The following is a 20,293-nucleotide window of genomic DNA, read 5'->3' on the forward strand; positions in this document are numbered from 1 at the left end:
TGGAGAGTTTCTTTCTATTTTCGTGGACAATTTCCTTAGTTGGTTATTTGTCCCTTAGTTATCTGGCATGCTGTGTTCTCTGGAGGAATGAAGATATAGAGAGCAAGGAAAATGCCCAGAAGGTCAGGAGCAGTTCAACTAAAGTATATAGAAACATTCTGGAAAATAACGTTTATTTGTGGGAAGTTCAGTTTTCAAATACTCAAGAGTAATGTAAATCCATGGAAAGATAAAGTAAGATATATGTTGACTGGAAATAATAATCCTAGATCTTATTTTGTACAGAGTTTAGATTGGACATTATCTTATAATACATTGTTTCTTTTTTAAGATAAGATCTTAACTACAGAGAAGAGGTAGATGATGGAATATGATAAAATAGAAATATTAATGTAAATAAGTGGTGAAACTAAGATTCTATGAGTCAAAGAAAATCCTCCAAGTCAAAGCTCTCTTCGAAGTCATTATCCTTATAGTGGCAATGGATATATACTCTTAATGCGGTCATCACCAAAAACATTTGGAAAATAACTTCGAACTTACCATTAATGTTTCTAATCGAGTCTTTGGAATAATCTCAAAGGTAAGTCCTCAAATTTTGACTATAAATTTGTATTATGGGAGGAAACCAAAGGCTGTTAGAAACAAGTCATTTTGGTATAAGAAATAAATCCAATTAGATAATAACAGTTCAGTGTAAATATACACAACCATTAGAATTATTTCCCAAACTATCTATATAGCCAATATTACAGCACAGTTCTGAGAAAGGCAATACTGAAATAAAACCTAGTGATTTTGAAAGAAATAAATCATTTAATGTGTATCTTCAAAATGAAGTTTTACTTTGAAGCTCTAAATTGTCTTCTACATACTAATGCTAGTGTCCATGGAGCTATCAATAAAGATCTTTCATCATCACCAAGAGGCAGTATAGAGGGGTGCAACTTAGCTAGCACTTAAATGGCAGAAAGATTGGAAGAGTAGTTAGAAACAGAAGAGGAGCACAAAAGCCTAGCCAGAGAGGCAACATTGAATTACCATGCTTACGGGACTGAGAAGAGATGGACTGAACTATTACAGAAAATAAGAAACAGACCTGGACAAGTAAAGCTTGTTCAGGCTACTGAGCTGAAAGTCATCATTACCATCCTAATAAATTAAACATTCATTCATTCATTTATAAAATTTTTGGATAGCCTTTCTGCCTGGCCTAGATCCTCTTGTATTCCCTCTTTTATCAATAATTACCTTGTCTTTGATATCAGTTTTAGATAAATCCCTAGTCACACTGATATTTCCAGAACAATTTTGCTTTTAGAAAATCACAAAATTGTTGTATTACCTCAGTACACTAATTCTATCTATCTCAGTACTACAGAATATTACCGAGCAACTTGTCTAACAATAGTGAACATATGTGTTACAGCACTTTCCAATCTATCTTTAATTTTATTTTGCTTTGTAAGGCTTATGAGATTTTGCTTTTGTTGAATATTCATTTTGATTAAAAGTAACTAGCATACTCTCTTCACTAGATTTCTTGAGAAAAAGCCTCAAAAATAAAATCCTGATCCCTGGCTCTCTCGCCTTCACCTAATTTGGTCTTGCTTGGGAAAATGAAACAGGTGAGGAACATGGGTTTATCAATAGCCCTGATTATTTTCTTTCATAATTTTTCTTTGTTTGGAAAATACAAATTATAAGGGGTATATTAATTAGATTTGGAATTAAGTAAAAGGCAGTTACTTAACACAATCTAACACTAACATCTGTCTTTGGTTTTTAGTATATGTTTTATACCTCTTAACAGAAATATCATGTCATTAGTTGAAGGTACAACAAACGTGCATATACATGGTGGAGACTTAACAGCAAAGGTGACATTCAATGCAATATATTCTCCAGTTAATTTTCAAGGAATTATACTTTGAAATACACTCACATTACTAAAAGACTTTAATAGTGCTTTGAGATGAAACTAAAGGACAGCTTATATTACAAATAAAATGTTATAGTTTATCAAATTGAAATTGTAGCATATAATTTTATAAGTGTAAGTATACTTATATAATACAGATATAAAAAACAATACTTTCTTTTAGGAAGACAGTAAGTAAACCCAGTATCCTGTTTTGTTTTTGCTTTTTTTTTTTTTTTTTTTTTGAGATGACCTTGCTTTGTCACTCACGCTTGAGTGCAGTGGCGAAATCTTGGATCACTGCAACCTCTACCTCCTGGGTTCAAGCAATTCTCCTAACTCAGCCTCCTGAGTAGCTGGGACTACAGGTGCACACCACCACAGCCAGCTAATTTTTGTATTTTTAATAGAGACGGGGTTTCACCATGTTGGCCAGGATGGTCTCAATCTCTTGACCTCGTGGTCCACCCACCTCAGCCTCCCAGAGCGCTGGGATTACAGGTGTGAGCCACCCGCCCGCCAGCATATCCTGGTTTCTTATTTAACATACATATTTGAAAATCCAATGGAACTTTTATTTAATTAATATTCAAACAATCAGGTGCTTTGTTTAGAAAGTTGTTTTAGTTGGCCGGTCGCAGTGGCTCACACCTGTCAAATCCCAGCACTTTGGGAGGCTGAGGTGGGTGGATCACGCAAGGTCAGGAGTTCGAGACCAGCCTGACCAAAATGAAGAAACCCCATCTCTACTAAAAATACAAAATTAGCTGGGCATGGTGGCACATGCCTGTAATCCCAGCTACTTGGGAGGCTGAAGTAAGAGAACTGCTTGAACCAGGGAGGCGGAGGTTGTGGTGAGCCGAGATCACGCCACTGCACCCCAAGCCTGGGCAACAAGAATGAAACTCCATCTCAAAAAAAAAAAAAAAAAGAAAAAAAAGAAAGTTGTTTCAGTTTTGTTCAGTAAGCTCTATACATACTATGATTTTTAAATACTATGAATAAATTAATATATGTAATACCTTTATTTTCAATTATGCTATTCTAATGATGCTTCAAATAAAAATGAGCCAAATATTCAAAAAAATTGTATTATCATTCCAAAAAATGGGAATAAATTAAGCAATGGACAAAATTTTTTAATGTTATTAAAACATTACATTGTACTTTGCAGTTTTACCCAGAAAAACCTTTTAATTTTAAAATACTCTTGTTTCAAAAAACTTATATTTTCAACTTCATACTTTGGTCCATAATCTGTGTGATAACTGGCAATTGTAGAAGTTAAAAGTCATAAAGAAAAAACCTTTTGCTTTCTAAAAATTAGCATTGTGAACAAGAATTAATCAAACTATTTCATCGTAGTGACTGTGTTACTCTTAACAGGATATACAATGGTCTAAATTATCTCTAGGCTTCTGTCCCTCATTATGTACAAATTTTAACAAGAGGCAAATTAATTAGTGAGAGTAAGTAACTCAAAAAGCTTGTATAAACATTATAATTTTATAAATTCTATTGCTCCTTTTAAACATAACATCAGCTAAGAATAAACCTCATTTGGATATTTAGAACCGTAAGTGGATGGTTCCATTATTTATATTATCTAGAAATATACACACACACACACACACACACACACACACAATTTCCTTTTAGGGATGGATGCCCTACACTCATTGATGTCCTACATACAATTCATTCTGTGCTCCTTTAGTTTTTTTGAGTGGTTATTGTTTAATTGGACGCAAGTAAAACTAAGCAAGCAAAAATGTCTTGAAAACACTGGATTTTTTCTATCTTATTTATTATTGCTACCTCTTTTACATTCTTTTATGTCGTAAAAGATAAAATTATACATAAATGTGTGTGTGCTTTTGTGTAAAATAGGCAGTTCCAGAATTTGTCAACGTAATAAACATCTTATGGAAGAAATCTGTATGCAGCAAATCCTCAGCTATCCCTGATACTTAAGTAATAAAAAAAACAGGTGATATAGTTTGGATCTGTGTCCCTACCTAAATGTCATATTGAAATGTAATCCTCAGTGTTGGAAGTAAGGCCTGGTGGTAGGTGACTGGATCTTGGTGTGGGATTCCTCATGAATGGGTAAAGCACCATTCCCGCTTCATACTGTCATTGCGATAGGACAGTGTGAGTTCTAGTGAGATGTATTCATTTAAAAATGTGTAGCACCTCCCAGGTTGCCCTCTTGCCCCTGCTCTGGCCACATGATGTACAAGCTCCCACTTCACCTTCTGCCATGATTGTAAGCTTCCAGAAGCCTCCCCAGAAACAGATATCAGCATCATGCTTCCTATACAGCCTGCAAAACTATAAGCCAATTAAACCTCTTTTCTTTATAAATTACCCAGTCTCAGGTATTTCTTTATAGCAGTGCAACAATAGACTAACAAACCAGGCATGCATTTTTTTGTGTGTTTACACAACAAATTTACTGTTGAGTAAACTTATGTTTACTCAACAAATTTACTGAACAGCTATAATGTAAAATATATTATGCTGGGAATACAAAATATATAAAGCATAGCTTGTTATCTGCAATGATGGACTTAATTGCTTAGGATGATACAAAATATATATAGATATATATATATGTATGTCCACATATGTATGATATAACTTAGTTTTTAATATTCCATATTAATATTTCTTACATGTAGCACAGGTATCCAAGTTAAGCAAAAAATAAATTGTTTTCAAATTAAAGAAAATCAGGATGAACATGGTGGCTCATACCTGTAGTCTCAAAACTTTGGGAGGTGAGGCAGGAAGATCGCTTGAAGTCAGGCGTTTGGGACAAGCCTGAGCAACATAGCAAGACCCCGTCTCTACACAAAATTAAAAAATTAGCGAGGTATGGAGGTGCACACCTGTAGTCCCAGCTACTCGGGAAGCTGAGGTGGAAGCATCGGTTGAGCCCAATTTTACTGAGCAAAGCTGCAGTAAGCTATGATCATGCCACTGTAGTTCAGCCTGGGCAACAGAGTGAAACCCTGTCTCTTAAAAAAATCACTATAAAAGTTAGACTGTTTTTCAACTTAAAAACATTATCTGAATTCCTGTACTATTAGTTTTGCAAGAATAAGCCTTAGATAGGCATGTAGGCAAGATCTGCTGGCAGAGATTACATGCCTGGAAAATGAGCCTTTGATGTACTCAAGAATATTCTGCAGTTATTACCAGTCATTTGCACCTGGAAAATAGTGAAATATAACCAGGTTCTTCAGAAGATTTGGAAATATATGGAAGGGAGGTCCTTGAAAGCCATGATAACATGATCCTCACCTACAGCTGGCAAGAATGCCTGCATCCAGCCTCCTGGGCAGGCCAGGGAAGTTTGCCTCTGAGAGGAAATGCGGTTGGATTATAACCCACGCTCTGGGAAGTCACCTTGGGATGCAGATAAATTGTGTCATTTTACCTACGTTAAAATAACTATGCCTGTGTCTATCAGTATTTTTTATTCAATTATGTTCATCCTTGTCACATGAGAGACAACTGTGCCACTGTTTATTGTCATTCCTATTATAGAGTTGAATTTTAAAATCTTATGCTGAATTTATTCTCTAGGGGGCTAATTAAGAAGGAGAAGAAAGGAAAAAATAGGAAATTTAGTTAATCAATAGAATTCTGGAGTTAAGTATATTCTATGGAGAATGGAGATTCTGATTTCTTGAAACTTTAATTGGAAGTTTTCTAGAGCCATCTGGGTTCTGTAGGTTTTATTAGTATCAGAGCTTCTGCAGAAAGGAGTGAGCAGAATGAAAACTAACTGAACTAATAGCTGCAGGAACACTGAAGCTTTGTGCGTACCTCGAAGCAGCTCAGAATCCTGTGCTTACCAACAAGATTGAAGTGCTCCAAATTATATCAAATTCCTTTGTGGTCACTTAAGGGTATCTGATTTTTTTAGAAAATGGGAAGCAGTTTCTCTCTCTTTCTTTTTTTCTGAAACCGGTTTTCACATGATCCTCATACCCATGAACAGATTGTCATGAGTAGAGAGGCCAGTGAGAAAAAGGCAATATTAAACTGCCGAACGGAACCTGACATCTAAAACCTGACTTATTTGGAGAAAAAACTCATCATCGATTAGAAATCAGCCAAGTTGTTTGGCATTTGTTTGCAAATATCAGTTTGCATATTTTTAGGACAAATAGCATATCTGGAATCTGAGGTGCTATAGAAGAGGGGCAGGGAATGGTTAAGCAGCACCCAGAACCTTGTCTCTCACCCCACACTCACGTATCTCATACATAATTACATTTGTAGCTAAACAGTTCCATGCATAATATTTTCATACTTTAATTATTCTCTCAAATATAAAATAGTTCATTCATTCTGTCAACAACTTGAAGCCCAATATAAAAATAGACATTCTTGTACTAAATTCTATTTTCAATTTCCTGAGTTACAAAAGAGTCAGACAAAAATGACATCGTTTATTGAAGTGCATGGTTTCACCTAATTCATCTGTTTAATGAAAACTTTATACCATATATTTAACAAATAGTGTATCAATTAAAATTTGCAGTAGCACTATTAGAGATTGAGTAGATTGTGTTTAGTTTTCTTCTCTTTCATCAGTGTCTTTATCATTGGGCAGCCCAGTTACCAGGGCATTCTGTAAAAACCAAACGATAGTAACACTGGTACATTTTATTGTCCCTTAAGTGTGTGGATTCAGGTATTTTTAATGATAAAAGCAAATGTAAAGTCCATAATATCCACATTTTTAATTAGAACTATAACCATGATTTCAGTAAAAATATAAAAATAGTTTAAAATTTATCTTATTCAATTCTCAGAGTAAAACATTTACCTGCTAAGATTAAATCAGGCAAAAATTCAGCATCTAAGACTTTCCCGAATTATCACTATATTACTAGATAATTACGTAATTCACTGTTACAACTTCAGGTATGCAAATATAACATTTCAATGATTAGATCTCCATAATTTAAGCAAAGAGATGCTTGAAATAGGTAGATAATTTGGGAAAAGGACATGCAATTGCCTGAAGTAAAAACATGGACTGTGAAAACAAACATGTATTACAACCTGAATTAGCAATTACTTCCAGTCTCCACTTTGCTTATTGCACATGGACAGTTTCTCACCATTGGGTTTGTTGATTCTTTGGCATGAATCAACCAGATAACACCATCATAATTAGCATACACACACACACTAAAACAACTCTTTCTATTAGTGTGTATAAGTTCATGTAAAAAGCACATTTAGGGTAGATTATAGTTTAAATTGTGTATCATTAATGTAGAAAGTAGAAATAGTTCATTCAATCCAATGTAGAAATGTAGAAATAGTTCATTCAATCCAATTACAAAAATCACCTCATATTACTAGTAGAATAATGGTAACACTTCTTCCCTTGTCCCCACATGGAAATGCATAAAAGGGAATGTACTTACACTGAACGATGAGCTGCACCAAGGCTTCCCTTGGTTTCACGTTAAATCCATTGTATTGGCTGGTCTGACATCTGTACATTCCCGACATTTCCCTAGAAACATTAACGATCCTCAGCGTTCCATCGTAACTCTCCATTTGCATTGATCCATCAGGCATTGCAACTTCTTTATCCGCTCTAGACCAAAGGATGATTGGTTTAGGTTTGCCAGTCACTTGACATTGCAGTTCTATTGTGTCTCCTTCCCTGGTGACCAGTGGTGATTTTTCCTGTGGAACAGTCAGATTGGGTGGAACTTGAAATGGGAAAAAGAAAATTTTTCAAGGTTAGTATAAACTGGTAAAGCATATTCAGATACAGAAAATCATAAGGAAATAATTTCTGCTGGCTGAAGAAATGTGACAATTCGGATGATCAAAAACCTTGGGAATGAATGGAATATATTCTCACTTAAAATCATTCTCAATTGTTTTCATTGTATATTTTTAAATGAGGACTTCAAACATTAGCAAAATAAATAAGGCATTCAACTGAAAAATGGTCAATATAAGAATAATCTTCTCAATGACCTGTAATAATTAGCCATTAACTGGGGCTTTAACATTTGCATTTCACAGAAGAGTAGCATTCAGCTGTGTAGACTTAGTAGTCACAAGAAGTGCAAGTAGTCATAAACGGGAAAAGAGAAACCTCTGATCTAAAATCACAAGTTTTGACTGGTTTAAAACTTGCCAAATTGCTAAGATTTAGGATTTGTTTTTTCCCTAGTGGGAGTGAAATCAAGCAATTTGACAATCCATTGTATTATCCATTTTTGGACTTTTAATTTTTTGTGATATTTGAATTTATTATTATTTCACTTCATATTTTGATGTCATTGTAAATAGTTTGCCATGTTGCCAATATTTCTACAAAATTAATTTTAATTAAATCTTCAAAATATATTTCAATGAATATAAGAATCACAATTTTGGTCTTGCACGGTGGCTCACGCCTGTAATCCCAGCACTTTGGGAGAATGAGGCGGGCGGATCACGAGGTCAGGAGATCGAGACCATCCTGGCTAACACGGTGAAACCCCATCTCTACTAAAACTACAAAAAAATTAGCCCAGCGTGGTGGAGGGCGCCTGTAGTCCTAGCTGCTGGGGAGGCTGAGGCAGGAGAATGGCATGAATCTGGGAGACGGAGCTTGCAGTGAGCTGAGATTGCACCACTGCACCCCAGCCTGGGCGACAGAATGAGACTCCGCATGAAAAAAAAAAAAAAAATTATAATTTTTCTCAAGTAAAGCTAATTTCTGATTTACGGAGAATATTTATAAGAAGTTAGATTGATTTTATTGTAACTTACTTTATTGTGCTGAAATATATTTATGTTAGAATTTAATGAAAAGAATTAAGTGATATGAGGGAAGTACTATACAACGATCTTTCTTGCAAACATTATCACTAGTTTCGCTGGAAGATTCTTATTTCCTATACAATCGTATATGAATTCAAATGCATTTGTGCAGTAGAACATCTATCAAAAAAGCACAAGCTAAATAGAATGCTATAAATACGAATAACCGGAAACATGAATAATTCTATACTTCTGACAAATGTTGTATGTTCCCTTTGGAAGTAGTACTGCACATGAACGAAAAGTGAAAGGTTTTATTCTTCCTTCTAGTTTGATTATGCCCCAGTGCCCAGGTACAAAACCAAACATAATTATGTTTAAAATTATTTTTCAACTAATTTTGAAATGTTGTTTCCCTTATTATAGAGACAAATTCAAGTTCAAAGTGATATGACAATTATCTTCAATTCACTTTTTCATTTAATTCCTTCACTTATTGTATAAAACACTAATTACATAATGTATAACATCTCAGAATTTAAACAATATGAAATATTAACCACCACCATTTTGAATTAGATATATACATCCTAGAAATTGTCATTAACAAAATATATGTTTAAAATGGCTTCATTTTATAAACTCAAACGAGTAAGTAATTTGTTCTGGTATATAGAAACAATTAAATAATTTTGGCAAAGTATTTGTTCTTTTCGAAGCGAATGATGTAAATAAAATCTAAGCAGCATGCTCAGACAATGGGATTGGAATGGAACTGTGATACTTATTCACCCTCCGTGGGAAAAGGTGCAGAATAACCTCAGCATTAAACATTTATTATCCCCCTACTACGTGACAGGCACAACTAAGGATTTTATGCTTTCATTTAAACCCCCTTAATAATCTTAAGGACCAAATATTTAATATTAAAATAAACAATTAAGAACATTGAGAATAAGAGACAATAAATACTTCAATTTGAACAGAACACAAACAAAAACTAATTTATAGCAGGTAGCTAATATAAAGAGGTGAATACTGAAGCAGGCTCAATAAACAATGGTATCTGGAATTAATGACTTTTGAGAGTTAGCAATAGACTCCTCTCTTCCTGCTCATGACAAATTGGACAAAATCCCTGCCTGTCACTTGGTCTCTGCTTCAAATATAAAAGAGTCGAGATGAATGTGAGGGAGTATACAATAAGTATTCTGCAACTTATCTTTCTTTTATCCTCTTATTTATTTAGTAATTTATTATTGCTATCAGAGTGGATAAGGCCAACATCTATATTTCTTAAATAAATACATCAATCCATTATCTATATCTGAATATTTTTCACATGTCAAAACTCCTTATAAGATATACCAACCTCAAAATAAATATCCAAATTTAGATAAATCTGTGTAAAATAAATAAAAAATGGATAACTTTAAAGACTAATGGAGTGTTATTACTTGAAATACACAATCCATATCTGTTCCAAAAACAAGCTACATGACCTTGGCCAACCAAAACACTGTCTGTATTAATTTTATCTTTTGTTGATATTGTTGCTTTGAGATGGAGTCTCGCTCTGTAGCCCAGGCTGGGGTGCAGTGGCACAATCTCCCCTCAGTGCAACCTTTGCCTCCCAGGTTCAAGCGATTGTTCTGCCTCAGCCTCCTGAGTAGCTGGGATTACAGGTGTGCACCACCACACCCAGCTAATTTTTTTCGTATTTTTATTAGAGTCAGGGTTTCACCATGTTGACCAGGCTGGTCTCAAACTCCCGACCTTAGGTCATCTGCCCTCCTCGGCCTCCCAAAGTGCTGGGGATTACAAGCGTGAGCCACCGTGCTCGGCCTTACCATTTTTGAAACTAAGAATTTGTACTTTATTAGCCTCAACGTTATTGATGTTCTGATTACAAGAATGAATAATAAAAAGTTAAAAAGAGAAGTGGTGTCAAAAATAGTGTTTATTTCCTAACTTAATAAAATGGATATTTAAACAACTTATTACATTAGACCAAATCACAATAGATTCTTGACTGGCTATAATTTTTTTACATGTTATCATGCTGAACACTTCAAATATCCGTTTTAAAATTTGTTTGTTTTCATGTATTTAGATAAATTTTCCTCCCTGCCGAATTAAAGTTACAGAAATATAAACCTCAGTTTCAATCTCAATAACATAGAAATTGATTTTTAGATAAATTAGCCCAGTTTTTACAAAATAGCAAAGTCTAGCTAAAATATTATTTAGTATCTGTCTCTTCCTAGGCTAGATGCGCCTAGAAGGAGAGAGATTATATGGCTCACGCCTATAATTCCAGTACTTTGGGTGGCCGAGGAGGACACATCACAAGGTCAGGAGATCAAGACCATCCTGGCCAACACGGTAAACTCCGTCTCTACTAAAAATAAAAAAAAAAAAAAATTAGCCGGGCGTGGTGGTGGGCGCCTGGAGTCCCAGCTACTCTGGAGGCTCAGGGGCTCAGGCAGGAGAATTGTTTGAACTTGGGAGGTGGGGGCTGCAGTGAGCCAAGATCATACTACTGCACTCCAGCCTGGACAACAGAGTGAGACTCCATCTCAAAAAAAAAAAAAAAAAAAAGATTTTAAATCTAGAAGTCAGGGTTAACCTTTCCCTACAACTCTCCTGGCCAAAAAGACTGTATAATTTCTCAAAGCTGTTATATGTTTCTCTATCTTTCTGTCCCCACTAAATTTTCTATCTCTAAGAATTACTCACCTCTCTTAATTGTTCTTATAATTTTTTCTATTGAGAGATCTCATTTCTTCTCATAGACTTCTCCGCTTTACGTGTTGACAATAACAAATTATAACTTTATTCGAATGGCTCATAATTGCAACCTATCTTTATATTCCAAAAGTCTTTCAAGCCTTAAGCACCATTTTATTTCTTGACGTGGTTAATAGTTAATTTCAACAGATTCCATCTATTAATTGAAAACCATACAGTATTATTTGTTTCACCATATCCTCATCTACCACTTCAAAACAGCCATCAAATCTTGTTATTTCTTTATTTAAAACTATGTCTCAGATCTGCCTGTTTCTTTTCATGGCCATAGGCAGTTTTCTCAGTAGAAGTCATCATTTTATCTTCTTGTGACAGCATCCTAAGTGGTCTCTCTGTCACTAGCCTCATTCTTCCAGGCTTCCTGCTGCCCTGTCTAAGCTTTATCATCATAAACAGTTTTGTTCATGTCAGTATGAAGACTACCAACCTCGATGAGAGTGCTTGACACAACACTGGTTTAATTTAAAAAACAACAACCTGAAAACAGCTTAATGGAGTTGTTAAATAAATCATAAAACAGTTGAACAATAGAATATGACACAGTCTTTTTAAATGATGATGTAATAGACCTATATTTATTGATAAGACATTTATATTAAGTGGGAAAAGCATGTTAGCAAGTACTATAAATAGCTAAAACGACTATTATTCAGTGTGTAAAACATGTTACTGCTCAGTATAAACAGCTGTATCTAATTTTTATATATTAAATAACTAGATATTAGCTGCTCTTGGCTCTCTCTCACACACACACAAGTAACTATGCGAGATGATGAATATTAACTTGCTTCACTATAGTAACCATTTTACTATCCATATGTATCCCATAATATGTTGTAATCCCCAAATATATACAATAAAATATATTTTAAAAAATGTTTCAATGAATGTTAACAGCGAGCTTCTTGAAGGGTAGGCTATACATGCTCTGTCTTTATACTGTTACCATCTAGCACACCATCTCTCACATACAGAAACACAGTACAAAATTTTACACCTAATATATACATTAAATAGCAAGGTAATTGGGCACTAATTCAGGGAAGAGGAGACTTACATGGGGAAAAGTCTAGAGGAAAAGAAATCCTAGAAAGATCTATACCAAAACACTAAGAGTGGTTCTCTCTAGAGTGTGGGATTACTGATAAATTTTATTTTATTTCCCTCTTTTTTTTTTACTGTTTAAACAATATATATAGTGCATAATAACATATTACAGGGCCCAAGAAGCCCAGAAATTTTTAAAATGTTAATTCAATCTATTTCCTAAAACTCATTCAATGAAAACTTCACATTTTATAGGACAAACGTATCACTCTGGAAATGACGTTCTGAAAACATAGACTAAGAAATGCCCTTCTAAAATCACTAACTCCTGTTAACACTCCTTTACTGAAGTTTCACCAACTAGTTAACCTCTGAGCCCTTGAATGAGCAGTTCTTTTCCATGGTCAGAGTGTCTGGTTCTTGCTGTCTTCTAGCACCTTCTGTCTGCCCCATGTGTTGAAACTCAGTTCAAATGTTATTCGCTTTGTAACCCCAGGCTGACCTGGTTACTTATTCTTCCTCACTACACACTACATTGTATGTTTTACCCATTTAACCTGTCCTTGTGACTTTGTCCTGTATTTTCTTCTATGTTTATATCCCTGACAAGGCAGCCCCTTAAGGGCACAGAGCCTTAATCCGTCTCTAAAGCCTAGTGTCTTGCTTTCCTGCTTGGCATAGATAAGAAAGTTGTGAAATAATTGAGAAAGAAAGAAAGGCAGAGCTGAAGAAGATGGTGAGAACATAGGAAAATAAAAAGCTATCAAAATAATAGATACTAGAGATAAACATAACGATATGAATCGTATATTTTGGAACAAATGTGATAATAATAATGCAATATAGTAATTCTACAATTAGTAGCTCCTACAAGTAGCATAATCTTATGCAAAATATATTGTTAGAATATATTTCTGATGCAGATCTTGAGATGTGTGGGTGTGTGAAAAAGTTAAGTCAAGAAAAGACTCTTCCAGGTTTCCTTTTTCTTTCATTTAAATATTTGAATAGATAAGTTATGAATTACTTTTTTTTAAACATAGAGGAAAGAGGCAATTTGAAGACATGAAATTTAATTTTATCATTTGGTTTTTAGGTCTTAAAGTATTTAAAAAAATTGTCTCATAATGAAAACATGTCAAATTTAGCATAAATATTTGAAATGTCTATACCGTGTAAGATCCACATTTATGCAATGTGCTTGCCAGAAAAAGCCACTCCTAATAAAAATGCAGATACATTCTCTAACATATAGTCTACACACAGCCCTTGATATTTTTTTGCCTGAGATGGTACTGTAGGAGATGTTATAATCAGAGAAACTGGAAAAACATAATATGGCACCAAAGTTTCTCATTCCAAACGTAAGTAAATAGACAAACAAATTGAACAAACTGCTTTTCTGTCAACTTTTCCACTGATCAGACTGTAAAGCAAAGAAAATACAGAAAAAGAAAATATTTTCATTTCTTCATTGGGAAGGCAGCTGAGAAAATTTAATCTTTGTTCTTTACTTAGAAAATGGCTTTAAAAGAATGCAGAAGTTTAGTTCATTTGAACTATGTGGAAAAATATCATGCTGTCTGAAACAAAGACATCTGAATGTGCTTTTTATGGAATTATTGGTTTAAATATATGACTGTAGTGCACTTTAATAGTAGATACTGAAACAAAAGCTATATTTCTTTCAATATAAGAATCATAAGAAGCTCAGTAATAAACAGAATTTTCTTCCAAAAGACAATCAGACTGATATTTCCAAGAATCCTAAAATAAGCATGGCCCTAATTCAATTATACCTCAATTTTGGAGGGAAGTACTTTATAAAAGATATGTATGTTCTCGAGTAGAATGTATAGTCTATTTTTAACATATAAATAAATAAAACTTCAGAGATATCATGTTTATGAAAGTTACCCTTAGAGAACAGAATTCAATAATTCTCATCCTGACCAGATAAAAACAAATGTAAAAAAGTAGGATAAAGTAAGTGGTAAATTTGTAGATGCAAATAATCCAAATGAACCAAATCTATGGGTGTGTGTGTGTGTGTGTGTGTGTGTGTGTGTGTGTGTGTGTGTCTGTGCGTATTCACATGCGCACAGGTGCATTCCTTCAAAACAAGAGATGGGTTAAATAATTGCTGTAGACTCGATGAGCTTCACCTTTGGTGAGCTGATTGACACTCCGAGGTAAGCAACATCTTTATTTCAGGGCACGGTTTTATAGGAAAGATATTCTATCACACTTGAGTGCTGTTTCAGTGTTTGTGCCAGCAGTCCTCCATCTCTTCTTTGCTAGCACATTTACAGATTAGCTTCATAAGCATGAGACATGCACATGGATATACTCAGATTTTGAAGTTTTGAGAAGTCACAAAGTAGTTTTACATAGAAGTAAGGAACTAAATAATTTGCGTTTGCAACGACTGTCAATGTCACATAAGTAGTGATAGCTCACAACAGGCTAAGTAAGATAAGCCTCTGGTTAAGTGAAATTGTCAGTATGCTTGTTGTAACTCCAATCATTTCTCTTCCATTCAAGAAAGTACATTCAGTGTAAGTGAGAATAATGTCATGACTGTACTCTGTATTTTAAAACCTCCATACATTAATATTTGAAACATTATAATTACCATATACCTCACAGCTGATCTGAACACACCACTAAGATTTAGAAGAATTGCCTTAAAATACAAAATTTATAAGAACACCAATTGTCAGTGGCCACTGGAAATATTCATATAATGATACAAGGCAAATTTGAGAATTTCATTCTATTTAAAAATAATTCCATTCCAAGTCTGAATAATACCTTTTAAACTAATATGCTTGACCCATTTCCAGTATGATTATAACTGCATGTCAATTTTTAAAATACAGCAATGTGTGCTTGAGAGATGTTCAGGATGACAAAAAAAATCCAACATGCTAGACATTCCTCTTTTATTAATGGACCTGCTGATATTTGCTTCCTTTTAGAGATCATGACTGGCAACACATGGTTTGATGGAAGGTGGCTAAACTACAGCTCATTTCTCATTAAAGGAATAAAGGTTGCTATTGGATACTTAGTAGAAACAATTCTTAGTATACAACAATGTGAAGTTAACATGTTGAGTTATATAACACGCAGCACCTAATTTTTTTGTGTGTGTGGTGGTGGTTTGAAAATATGCAGAACTTCCCTAAGCCATAGGTAAATATAATAATATTATATTGTCACATGTCCTTCTGGGTTGTCTTTCCCCTTTTAAATGAATTACTAAGATCTGATTAATGTCTCTTCTTCATCTAAAAAATATTATTTACCATTTCTCAATTAATCTTTCTTAAAAATCATGTCACTATATTATTTCAATACCTACAGTAGTTTCCCATTTACCAGAACAGAAAGTCTAAATTCCACTGCTTGTTTTCCATCTTATTTATCAAACCTTAATAAGCCACAGTGCTTCTGGGGAAAGCTCTCTATTCAGTTGAGGCCGGTCTTTTCATCTGCTTAACACACTTGACTTATTCCCAAAGCCTCACCTTCCTTCCTTCTATTCAGGAATGAGTTTGACCTCCCATCCAATGACTGTTACATTCTTTAAGGTCCAATTTAAGTTTCTTGTTCGATTTAGTCTTTTCTGATTTCTGCATCTTTTATTCATCTTCCATGTCTCTGAATTAGAGCATGTCCAATTTATTCTGTATAAGTCATGATGAAATGTGCACTTACATATATAACTGAAATGTCCTGATGTAAGCATCAGGGTTTTTCTATTTCTTCAGTAACTCCCACATCAGGTAACATTTTAAAGGTTTTTTTTTGAGGTGCTTAATGAGTTCTTGATTGATTGATAGAGCACCAGTCAAGGTTACTAAGCAACCAAAGTAAGGAAAACACTGATTAATAATCAGCTCTTGATTATCCAAGGCTTAATTATAAAGCATATAAATTTCAAGATCATTTTTCATATATGAACTCTTTTATTTTTTAATTTTAAACATCTACCAAAAAACAATAGATTTTTATAATGTTAGTACAACTAATAGACTTTGATTTGGATACAGTAATGATGCAAGGAGGTAGAAATAATACACTAAAATATTGGAAGCACTTGGTAATATTGAGTAATTTGTCCATTCCATGACTTTCCTCAATCAGCAGTAAAGGAAAGGCTAGTTGGCCCTATGATAGAATGTCCATGTGGATCTATATTCTAAGACTTGCATTACTTGCAGTCCTGTGTGTAAATGTTTCATATATGAAAGAAGCAGTTATTTATAAATATGTCTTCACACCAGATGGTATGCCTGCCGTTTTTGTCCACAATATAAATAAGCATAATACATCTCTTATCACACTCTGTAAATAAAAACTGCCTTTTTTCACACTGACACACACTTTTAAGTACCTCACCCATAATAAATCATAAAATGCTAACAAGACAGGATAGACAATGTTCACAAATCTAGCAGTTGAACAGGAAGAAAGCCCACATTAAAAACAAACATGAGGTTAAAATACCATAGCATGTGCATTTGGAAGTTCTAAGGGGAAATGTCCATGCATACGCACACATACATAAAGACTATTTTTGAAAGAAATGGGGAAATCTTATTAGAACGGCATTGTTCTTTACTTGAAACATATGGGGAGAAATAGGTTCCTGGAGGGTAGCATCTCTAAAAGGTTTGGTATTGGAGATGAGGAGCATGCAGTGCCATTCAATCAGGAAAACAGGTTTGGCAGGCAACAGTTGTGGCTGTTCCAACTTCCCTCACCCAGCAGGTGTTGCTATGGCATAAGAATAGTCTCTGAGGGATTCAATAGAACACAAAGTGTAAGATGAAAGAACAAAATAGAAAATCATTCTCTGCATGGCGTTCATATTTTCCCTGCTACTCAAGCTACAAGACCAGCTGCAAATAAACACATATTCTATTCTTGCTGCCTCATGAACAGATAAGTGAATGGGACTTCAGCTAAGGTTGCTAAAGTACTATTTGGCTAAGATTTCAAGTATCTTGAATTGTTATGATTTTCATAAAACTTGGTTTTCTAACTTGAGCTTATAATAAAATATTTTTTAGAATAATTAAATCTCTTAAGAGAATGTCCTAAAGTCTTTGAAAAAAAAAAAACACATAAAACAAATAGTTCTTTCTTTTTTTAACCTCCATGACTTGTATGTTTCTCATATACTAAAATACATAAATAAATAATAATCACTAATTAAGTATATAAAGTCTCACATGTGGAAAACTATTTTTTTCTGAAACAACTAAGTAAACAGGAGCAAGATATTTCAGCTTGTTAAAGAATTATGTCAAAATTGTAGTAAGCAACAAATATGTATTAAACTGAGAATGTTGGAGGGAATAGGGACTTTATAAAAGAAACACTGGGTTTTTTTGCTATAACAAGAAAGAGGGGGCAGGCACAGTGGTTCACGCCTGTAATCCCAGCACTTTGGAATGCTGAGGTGGGTGGATCACCTGAGGTCAGGAGTTTGAGACCAGCCTGGCCAACATGCAGAAACCTTGTCTCTACTAAAAATACAAAAATCAGCCAGGCGTGGTGGCGGGTGCCTGTAATCACAGCTACTTGGGAGGCTGAGGCCGGAGAATCATTTGAACCTGGGAGGCAAATGTTGCAATGAGCCGAGATTGTGCCACTGCACTACAGCCTGGGCAACAGGGTGAGACTCAGTCTCAAAAAAAAAAAGGGGAACATCACACACCAGGGACTGTTGTGGGGTGTGGGGAGGGGGGAGGGATAGCATTAGGAGATATACCTAATGCTAAATGACGAGTTAATGGGTGCAGCACACCAACATGGCACATGAATACACATGTAACAAACCTGCACATTGTGCACATGTACCCTAGAACTTAAAGTATAATAATAATAATAAGAAAGTAAATAAAAGAAAGGGGGTATGATAAGATGCAAAACATCGAGTAAAGTGCTGAGATATTCATTTACTAAGAAATGACTAGGTCATTCGATAAAGAACTAGTCAACCTATAACCATTTCTGAGAACTAGAAACCAATTCCTCAAGTTAACTTTCTTAATCAAGTTTTAGTTCATGTTTGTTATTTTTTAAAATAATGCAGAGTTGTTCTCACTCATAGGTGGGAATTGAACAATGAGAACACTTGGACACAGGAAGGGGAACATCACACACCAGGGCCTGCGGTGGGGTGGGGGCGGCGGGGAGGGACAGCATTAGGAGATATACCTAATGTAAATGACGAGTTAATGGGTGCAGCACACCAACATGGCACATGTATACATATGTAACAAACCTGCATGTTGTGCACACATACCCCAGAACTTAAAGTATAATATAAATAAATAAATAAACAAAATAATGCAGAGTAAATCTGGAAAACTATAGTTATTTATGTATAAGCAGTCGATAAAGAATTTTAACCTTAAAAGTTGAATACTGCACTCCAAACAGTTTATTATACAAACTACTAATAATAGGCAGGAGGAGCCTATAGCTAAAAAGCCAACTAACGTTCCCAAATTCCTACAGTTCTTATATTCCATAATATATTTGCATCCTTGCCTACTTGCTCTTAGAAATGGTGCCATGATTTATCCAAATACACTTATATACATTTATACAAATGGGTTATCCTTTAAATTAATAGCAAGTAATCTGGAAGTAACAAAAGCAGAGCCACATGTGTTACAGTTTGTACCCAATGTGAGAGATAATACCAATTTATTTTAATATACATTTTTGATTCCCTTCAATAGACAAATATGCCTAGGACTAGGGGCAAGACTGATAAATTTGGCTATTCATTATCTTCAAGAATTACACTCTATATTATGAAAACATGTATTTATATTTCACAAGACCTACACTTCGCAAGAAGTAAGGCTTCTTGTAGCTGATAGTTGCTAACAATTATTTCCAAATTAAAGGATTTTTTTAATAACCATGGAGAGTTTGGAAGACTTATAAATTTACAAGATTAGAAATTTGACTTGGGCTCAGGTTGTAATCCACATACTAGCTGTGTAACCTGGGCAAAGGGATGTCTTCATTTTAGTTTTCTTACCTGCAAATTAAGCTGATGAAAAGAAGAATTTAATGAGTAATGAAGAAATGGCACAATGCTCATGAAAGTGTCCTCTAAACACTTTGAATGTTGTAATATATTTGTAAAGAGCAAGGCTTAGGTCTGGCTGCTTAGATTTAGTTCCTAGCTCTATCATCTACTAGCTGGGTGTGCTTGGGAAAGTTGGCTAGTCTGCACCTTTCACTTTACGTAAAGTGAGCATAATTGTACCTACTTCACATTTTTTAACACTCATAACCTCTTAAGCCAAGATATGGCATATAGTAAACACTCCATATATTAATATGTTAGTTATTATTATGTTTTATCACTGTACTTTGCGTAGTATCAATAACCATACTTTATTATTATGCATACATTTCTATATAGAGGACATAGATTTTGTTTTATTCACACTTATGATGTCTCAAGTACTGAGGATAGGTACTTACACGGTCAAACAAAGGTTTATATAATTCAAATATATAAATATATTTATACCTATATAAATAAATTTTATTGCTATTGTCTGTTGTCCAAGAGACACATATGCATTTCAGATGAGGACACTATTTGAAGAAAATGACATTTTAGAAAAAACAGGAATAAACCTTTTCTACTCTGAGTAGTCAGAGGCATTCCCC

At 34.4% G+C, this 20,293-nt stretch overlaps 1 protein-coding gene across 2 annotated transcripts in view; it reads right to left on the reverse strand.

Moving 5' to 3' along the window:
* Positions 1-20,293, reverse strand: part of MDGA2 (MAM domain containing glycosylphosphatidylinositol anchor 2) — an 836,747-nt gene that overhangs the window by 177,099 nt on the left and 639,355 nt on the right. For both annotated transcript variants that reach the window (XM_032179359.2, XM_032179361.2), the window contains exon 8: positions 7,378-7,671. In XM_032179359.2, the coding sequence (XP_032035250.1) occupies positions 7,378-7,671 (294 nt within the window). The remainder of the gene's footprint in view (positions 1-7,377; positions 7,672-20,293) is intronic.

The sequence above is a fragment of the Hylobates moloch genome, unplaced genomic scaffold (genome assembly GCF_009828535.3).
Source record: "Hylobates moloch isolate HMO894 unplaced genomic scaffold, HMol_V3 SCAFFOLD_16, whole genome shotgun sequence".
Classification (NCBI taxonomy): domain Eukaryota; kingdom Metazoa; phylum Chordata; class Mammalia; order Primates; family Hylobatidae; genus Hylobates; species Hylobates moloch.